At 49.4% G+C, this 7918-nt stretch overlaps 1 protein-coding gene across 1 annotated transcript; it reads right to left on the bottom strand.

The window, feature by feature from the left end:
• Window positions 1-308: 308 nt before the first annotated feature.
• On the bottom strand, window positions 309-6011 carry NKX2-5 (NK2 homeobox 5). Its single transcript, XM_058170469.1, has 2 exons — window positions 5678-6011; window positions 309-1707 (listed from the first exon to the last, which is right to left on the bottom strand). The coding sequence occupies exons 1-2, from the start codon at window positions 5961-5963 to the stop codon at window positions 1082-1084; spliced, it is 912 nt and encodes a 303-aa protein (XP_058026452.1). The 5' UTR covers window positions 5964-6011; the 3' UTR covers window positions 309-1081.
• Between the last annotated feature and the right edge of the window lie 1907 nt (window positions 6012-7918).

The following is a 7918-nucleotide window of genomic DNA, read 5'->3' as shown; positions in this document are numbered from 1 at the left end:
GAGGCCTTGCGGGTCTACATATCTACAGTAAGCAAAAGGAGTAATTACATCCCAAGAAATTCAGTGGGACTTTACAGGCTTTGTGAGTTACAAGAAGCCATCCTTCGGACTGGACGGCGGGATATTTAGACTCGTGAGAATCGTGCTCTAATCGCGGCATCTTCTGAAGGGGGGAGGGGACTTCTCCCATTTTCATTCCAACTAAAAGCAAACTGATTTGCAAAGGAGCGCAAGGAAACACATAAAGCAGCCCAAATTCAAGCCACTCTTTTTAATGACATCAGTTCTTTTTTGTTGGGGTACAGAAACCAACACCCCCTTCCCCCATCCCGAAAGAAGTCACCTATATCAACGCCACGGCCGGGCAGTGCATTTCATACTCTCAGCAAACCGATTTAGTGCAGAATTCTACGGGGATCACAACAGCCTGCGCCTTCTCCTGGGGTGGCCGGGCGGTGGTGCGCATCGCATCTGAAATCAAGTAGGGCCGCCTTTCAAAGAAAACTCACCAACCAGGAATAGTTCCCGCAAGGCAAACGCCTACTTGGCAACCCGGCCTTTTGAAGAAACGGTGAAAAGAAGTGGGGTGCGCCCGTGTTCTCTGCTGGTATGGAAAAGAAAAGGAAATCGATTCGATAAAGGTCCTTCGCGGTTTCTAGGCAGATTTAGCTGTATTATTTTTAAAAGTAGGAAAGATAGGTAAACTAAACTCTTTCCCTGTTAACACCAAAGCGCTCTGCGACTTCGGGAGTCTTTGTAGACCTAACTTCGAAGCAGGAGCGAAGGAACACAGGTCCGGCCACCTCCTGTCTTTGGACCGAGGTGCGTGCGCCAGAACACGGGCCTCCATGAGGCTTCAGTCCTATGGAAATCCGAAGTGGCCCGTCGAAAACTGGAGCAGGAATCGGCGGCCCCACTTCCGCGCGCACCCTCTGGAGAATCTCCTCGGCCGCACCTAGCGCGGAAAAGGGCGCGCTCTCTCGGCTTCTGATGTCCGGGACAATGGTGCAGGCCGCTTCTCCGAAGGAGGCGTCGGGCTGCATCCGAGTCTGCTCCCGGAAGGCCTCTGGTCGTCTTGACCCTACCAGGCTCGGATGCCATGCAATGCGGAAAGGCCGCCGTTCCCTTGCGGGATGGACGTTTGCACTGGGTTCAAGTCCCCCACGCTGAAGTTCATGAAGTTGCCGGCGGCGGCCGAAGGCTGGACGCTCTGCACGGCCGGATAGCTGCAGCTGTAGCTGGCGTTGCAGGCCCCAGTGCCTCCGCCACCGCCGCCGTAGCTGCCGTAGGCCGGGTAGGCGTTGTAGCTGTAGGGGTTGAGGCTGACGTTGTAGGGAGAGCTGTAAGGAGACGAGTCGCCCAGGCAGGGCTTCCCGTCGCGAACCAGGACCGGCACGGCTATCCGGCGAGGCGGCGGGATGCTGCCCACCAGCTCCAGGCTCTGATCCTGCCTTTGCCTCTTGCACTTGTAGCGGCGGTTCTGGAACCAGATCTTCACCTGGGTGGAGGTGAGCTTCAGCACGTTGGCCAAGTGGTCTCTCTCCGGGGCCGAGAGGTATTTCTGCTGCTTGAAGCGGCGCTCCAGCTCGTAGACTTGCGCTTGCGAGAAAAGTACGCGGGGTTTCCGCCTCTTCCTCTGCCTGGGCCGCTCCGCCTCTTCGGCGTCCCGCTTCTCCTGCTCCAGCGACTTCGAGAGGACGCAGAGCTCTGCGGGGAGGCAAAAACAGAAAAACCGAACCGGCGATCAGAGGGTGGAGGCGAGAGCAGGTTTAGGAAGCAGCCTTCGCCCGCCCGCGGCCGCTTTTGTCCCCTGCCGGGTCTGATGAGGCTTCCCTTCCTTCGCTTTGGTTTGATGGCATTTAGCGCTCTCTGGATGAATGATAACCGGCATCAAGAGTCTTACATCTAATCTTACACCTGAGCCTGGCCGTGGCCGCCACCCCATCATTGCATTCCTAGTCTAACCTTCCTTACGGAACTCTGACGGTTTCTCGGTTTGCTTTGAACCCTTTTGTTCTCTTCTGTCTTCCCTGAGCTGACGAAACTAGGGATGTTTAAAAGTAATTCTACATTATTCCAAACTCCAAAATAAATTGCATACATTCCTCCCCTAAGATTGCAGATCCAAGGACAATTAAAAGTCAATAAAGATGGCCTGATTTGAGTCGATAGTATTCATTAAAACAGAAAGGAGACCCCCCCCTCCCCACACACACATTCCTCCTTTGGATATAGTTGTCCCTTAGATGTGTTTTGAAGCCAATTCAATTAACACAGAAATATTGAAGCATGTATGCCTGGAAAGTATCAACATCCTTGGAAGTTCAGTAGAAGCTTCTGTAATCCTACCCATACGAAGCCTATTTAATATGAGAGCCACAGATCAAACAAAGTAAGGGAGTAAATGAAGTGAGAGATAATTTCTAACTTCCCCAGCTGAAGAAAATTGAGAGGTTCAAGTGCTTAACTTTGGCTGATTTGCTCCCACAGAAACTGGCATGTGTGGGTCAGGAAAATAACCCTTCAATCTAGAAAAATTCTGCAAACAATCTCTATGGAAATCCTTAGGATTTATTCCACCAAACAAAAATGATTTGGGCAAAAATAAGGGAGAAAAAGGATTTCTCTGGTCTAATTTCCAAACAAGGCTGAGAAATGAAATATTTGTAATTCCTTCCAAACCATAGATGCCTAAAGTTATTTGCAACTACAACCATTAGTTGTTATTGTGATTATAAATAAGCCTTATCAAATTCAACCAGCTCCATTAAATAATTCAGTCAATAAAAAAGACCAGGATTCTATTTCCCTATTATTATTTATACTTGAAAGATACTTTTGCTGCATGCTGTGTGTATCCAGCCAATTGTAGCTAACAAACAATTAGCTAAAATTAAACAATCCGGCTCACTCTGTCCAATATGTTTATTGGATTTAGGCATGGATTTTAATTTGCATACTCCTAACTGAAACTGAAATTATCAGAACTTTTTTTCACTTCAGATATAAATGAAATGAAATTACAGATAATGGGGAAAAAATATATATAAGGACCTTCAACCCCCAGTCTTGTGAACATTTACTTGAGAGTAAAATGGTTTGAAATCAATGCAAATGAAGGACTACTAAATATTAAACTCATTTTTAATTGTATATAGGGCTATCGTGGTTCTTTTTGTTTTGTTAATTTCTGTAGTTTAAAGTATATGTATAATGGGATCCACATAGTTTTTGTTTTGTTTTTTTGCTGAAGCCTAGGGCTTATACTAGGATAAATATATAAAGTCAAGATGCTGTGTGTTTTCCAGAAGCAAAGTCACATCATTAATTGCATTCTGATTCCTTCCTGAGAAGTGAGAGGAGAGTGAAGGAATTAAGGATTTCCTTCCTTCCAATCCAAGAGATAGGTCACCTGAACAGGGATATTCCTTTCACCAGCTATCAGCTCAATGGGTGCTATTTCAATACAGACTCACTGCAAGTAAATCAATGAAGAAAAAGTTGGTAACTACTTTAAACTGGAAATAGAGGACTAAGGACTGAATGCCATGTAGTCTTTTTTTCTATTGTACTCCATAGATTGCTAATTAAAAAGTTCATAGGTAATTCAGTTGATTTGCTTAAGGGTCATTGAAAAGGGGCCTTCTAGCCAGGTGTTTGGGGCCAGTATTGAAAGACAGGGACCAGCTCTAATTCCTCATGAACAACTTATCTCCTGCCAACAGAACAAGGTAATTCTCTGATGGTTGAATATTCTCCCTTTAGACACCCTGATTTAAACATCCTGAAATGTCCAATGGGAAGGATCCTTGATTCATTTTCCAATAGAGATTAAATCAACATCCCTAGCGATTCTGGGAGGTTGACACCCACATTCCATTGGAATACTACTGGTCTCTCCCCACCTTATGTGGAGAGAGATTGGGGTCCTCTCCCAAGTGAGTGTGTAGAAGATGGCAGTTTAAGGGATAAAAAAGTGGGATCCAAGTTCAGCTTGACTCCAATAATCTTGGGAGCAAGATTAATGCCAGGAAAGAATTGCTCAAAAAGAACTTAACAGTTGTATTCTCCTGGCTTGATGACCCCAGAATTTCACTCCATCTCAGGCTGAGATACTTAGCATATTTGCCCAGGAATCTGTTCCAGGAAAATCCAGTTCAGAAGAATTCTCTTTCTTTCTTTCTTGTATTTATTGTATCAGTTGGGAGAGAAAATCTGTTTCCAAAGTCTCAAGATGTCTTTAGAGGCCAGAGGACAAAGTGAGAACCACGATCAAAGCAAGGCAATGGTACAATTTGCAAACCCATTTCTGTGTATTCAGAAGCAAACCCCATTGAGATCAGAGGGACTTTTCACAGGTTAGAAAATAGAACATAGGATGCAAACTTAAGACATTTTCAGCCATGAGTGAATCCAAAGAATTCAATAGATTTGCTTCTCAGTAGAAATAACCAGTTTTGTATTACAACTGTTTTGATGGATCTATTGTGAACCTTGAATATATTCTATATCTTACTCTGAAAGGAGAGCTTAGCAGTAAACATTTAGTAACAATAATGTCATAACTAAATTCAGCTGTTTAAATAGATTCACGCTTAATAAAAACAAAAACTATTTCATTGAATTTTGAAGAATGAAAAAATGTTGCTTAAAGTGTTCAAATTAGCCCTTCAACTATTTGGGGGGGGGGCTTGGCTAAAATGAGATGAAGGGATTTGGAGGTGTTGAGGTGTCCCTGTAGTTTCTAAATACTTGGGCATTTTCTACACATCTTTGAATGCCAGTCCCATTGTAGCTGAGTAGATGTTGTAGTAGTAGGATCAGATTTATGAACAAGGACTCAGGAAGGACTCAATAAGAGTATTTAAGGGAAGACATTTTGTTTCCAAATATTCTGACTTCATGGGAATAAAAACTAATTTATTCTTGGGTAATTAACCTTTAAAATGGGGGAAGGAGTTTATCTTAGATCCACTGAGATTAAGATAATGTCAGAAGAGAAATTTTTTTGTCTAAAATTTTCTTGGGCAGTCATTCCAAATTCCAGATAATCTTCCTTTCAGTTAAATATGTTAAGATTGAACTACTCTAAAGGGTTATTGTAAGGACTGCAACAAAGGAGGGAAATGAAAGCCAGTTTCAAGAGCTAAGGTAGTATTAGGTATTGTCCTAATTAAGTATAATTTTTCCGCATCAGTGGTATTAATCTTACATAGTGTACTTAGATTGTCATCAGTTACTTGTCACAAAAACAGCAAGTCACCCACATAGGAATCTAAGGATATTGATATCGGGGGATCTTCCCTAGGGGAGGGGTGAGACGTTGTCATGACCCCCCCTAAACAGACTATACAGGACCGAACACAATCGAAGGCGTCTTCTTCGATGCACCACTTAAATCCCTCCCAGCCACCAGAAATCGACCGCCATCCACGTTGGGTTACTGTTCCCTCCTAACCTTTCTATAGTCTCTCTTCGTCCGGAGCTGCAACACGGAAGGGCCCAACAAGGCAGAGGCGGGTTCAGGGCTCCCACCCACTTGCTTGCCTGGCCCGCAGACACCTCCCCGGACATGCCCTCCTCGGAAGGAGCCGTTCTTCCCCAGGGATCCGGCTTGGCAGAGGATGCTTCGGCCCCGCAACACGGGCGCCGACCCCACCCCCTCCCCCGCGGTTACCTTTTTTGCTCTCTTTCGGCTCCTTGCTCGGTTCGATCTCCACGTAGCTCTTGGCGAAGAAAGGGCCGGGAAAAGTGCTGCCGCTGCCTTTGGCCAGGCCGGCCGGGGCCTCGGCGAGAGGGGCGTCCTCTGCCGGGTAGGACTCTTGCTTGAAGGTGGCCAGCATGCAGGAGGAGGGCGAGCCCAAGGCCGAGAGCTCCAGGGACGCCAGGCCGCTGGGATGCTGCTCCAGACTCAAGATATCCTTGACCGAGAAAGGCGTGCTGGTCACAGGGCTCGGGAACATGGTGGGCGCTGCAGCGGAGCTGAGGCCGGTGCCCCCCGCGAGCGCCGGCTTCCGAAGGGCGCCGCGCCGGCCAAGCGCCCAGCCTTGGCTTGTGGTCTGGAGGCAGGTAGGGAGGCGGGACCCCGAGGAGGAGGGACCCTGCCCTTGGGGAGTCTTCTCATTGGTCCGCCCGGGCGCCACGGCCCGCGAGGGGCAGCTTGCCCGACCCACCTAATATAGGCATGGAGCTCCGCGAAGCGCCGCCGAAGGAAAAAGGCAGGAGCGCCGGCCTTGGCTGCGTCTCCTGTCGGCGGAGAGGCCTCTTGTGTACTAAAACTCTGCGTTCCGCCATCCATCACGCCGTCAGGCTAGATAAACACACCGCGAGCAAAGCCTCAGGCGAAGGCAGTGGCCTGAATGTCAAGAGAGCTGGGAGAGCGGAGGCAAGCAGGGGCTGCCTCTCTTTTCCCTCCCGGTCCTTGATCGGGGAATCCGGCGGGTGGGTGAGTGGGAGGCTGGCCGGAGCCTCAACCACCAGCTCCTCTCCCTCTACTCCCTCGCCCCGAACCAGCCTCCAGAGACGGCCTGCACTGCCTCGCCGGCTTTGCCGCCTTTCTCTTCCTCCGCGGAAAAGCGGGAAGAAAGCCAACCGGCCCGAGACAGCCCACTACTCCCTGAGGCGATTCAGGTTTCTTGGGTAGGGGAGGAAGACTTTGGAAAGGCTGCCTTTTCCTTTACGTTCATCACCAACATAGTAATCCGTCCCTTTATTTATTTACTTAAAAAAAAAAGATTTGTATTTACGATTAGCCGCCTTGAACGCCGAATGGGAAGGCGCGGTGCGAACTCTGCATATGAGCCGCGGAAATACCGACCCTCGCACCCTCAAAGGCTCACAGCTCTTACTCTCTCGGTCCGCGCTACTTCTTTACCGGTGCGTTCAACATCGGCGGCCCAGCTAAGCCCTTCAGGAAACCTTAGGCCAGACTCCTCTTAGCTGAAACAATCCGGCTCGCCCGGGGTCAGGGTTGATGACCTTACCCGGCCTGGCCGCCGCCGCTGCTGGTAAAACATTGTCCGTCTGTCCACCCCTCGTCCGTCCCCTCCCGCGTCTTCCCCGCCGCCCTTTCCCGAGGACACCCTGTGGCTTACCGAAAGAGACGCAAGCTAAATCTCTTGAGCCCCGTATTTGAGCAGCTTCCGTATTTGCTGGGGTTTTGACTTAGGACAGACAGAAAAATTGGCCCCGCTAATTGGACCCCAGCGCTAGAACTGCACACACACCCCACCCCGCCCCGCTTCACTTCGGCTCTGGCTGAAGTCGGGCTTTTGCTGGAAGGAAAGCAGGGCCGTGAAAAACACTCGCCTCCCTAACCCGCAATCCGGATTGAACCGATTGAGAGAAGGGAGAGGGACCGGCGCCATCCAGGGGAAAGTCTTTGTTTCCCTCTTTAACTAGGAGAGGCCTGATAAGAGCAGGGCCGGCCAGCGGTGGAGGAGAGGTGCTTGCTCCCGTTCTTCTAGATAAGGGGAAGCGGGGGACCGGAGCAGACTCCATCCGGACCGTCGAGGGTCAGGGAGGGCGCAGCATTCGGGTGGGGTCAGGTGGGGTCGGGTAGATATTCGCTCAAAGTTCCCTCAAGAGCCTTTTCCCCCAGGTGGAAAGAGCTTTCTTTCTTTTCAAGGGTCTCTTTCTCTCTCTCTCTCTCTCTCTCTCTCTCCCTCTGAGGGATCATTAAGTCGTGCCACCCGCTAGACCCTTTCCACCTGGGAGGGAAGAAGAGCCAAGACTTGCCGGTTGTCGTGCTAAGGCCGCAGGTGCGCTGGGGGTGGGGGGGAAGCTGTTCTTTTCGGCACAGCTAAAGCAGCCGGATGGGCAGCGACCCGGGGTAAGGCAGCTCTCATACTCTTCCTGGTCTCTCTCGACTTGGCAGTCACCCCGGAGCCTTCAGCCTCCGCCAACTTTGCACATTTTG

The sequence above is a fragment of the Ahaetulla prasina genome, chromosome 2 (genome assembly GCF_028640845.1).
Source record: "Ahaetulla prasina isolate Xishuangbanna chromosome 2, ASM2864084v1, whole genome shotgun sequence".
NCBI lineage: Eukaryota > Metazoa > Chordata > Lepidosauria > Squamata > Colubridae > Ahaetulla > Ahaetulla prasina.
This window is presented reverse-complemented; position numbering and strand designations above follow the sequence as displayed.

What these genes read in the sequence shown, in the direction of transcription:
- NKX2-5 (XM_058170469.1), bottom strand. Translation starts at nt 5,963, where the DNA reads ATGTTCCCGAGCCCTGTGACCAGCACGCCTTTCTCGGTCAAGGATATC. An exon ending in GCCGAAAGAGAGCAAAAAAG is followed by an intron (nt 1,708 to 5,677) that starts GTAACCGCGGGG and finishes GCCTCCCCGCAG; the next exon opens with AGCTCTGCGTCCTCTCGAAG.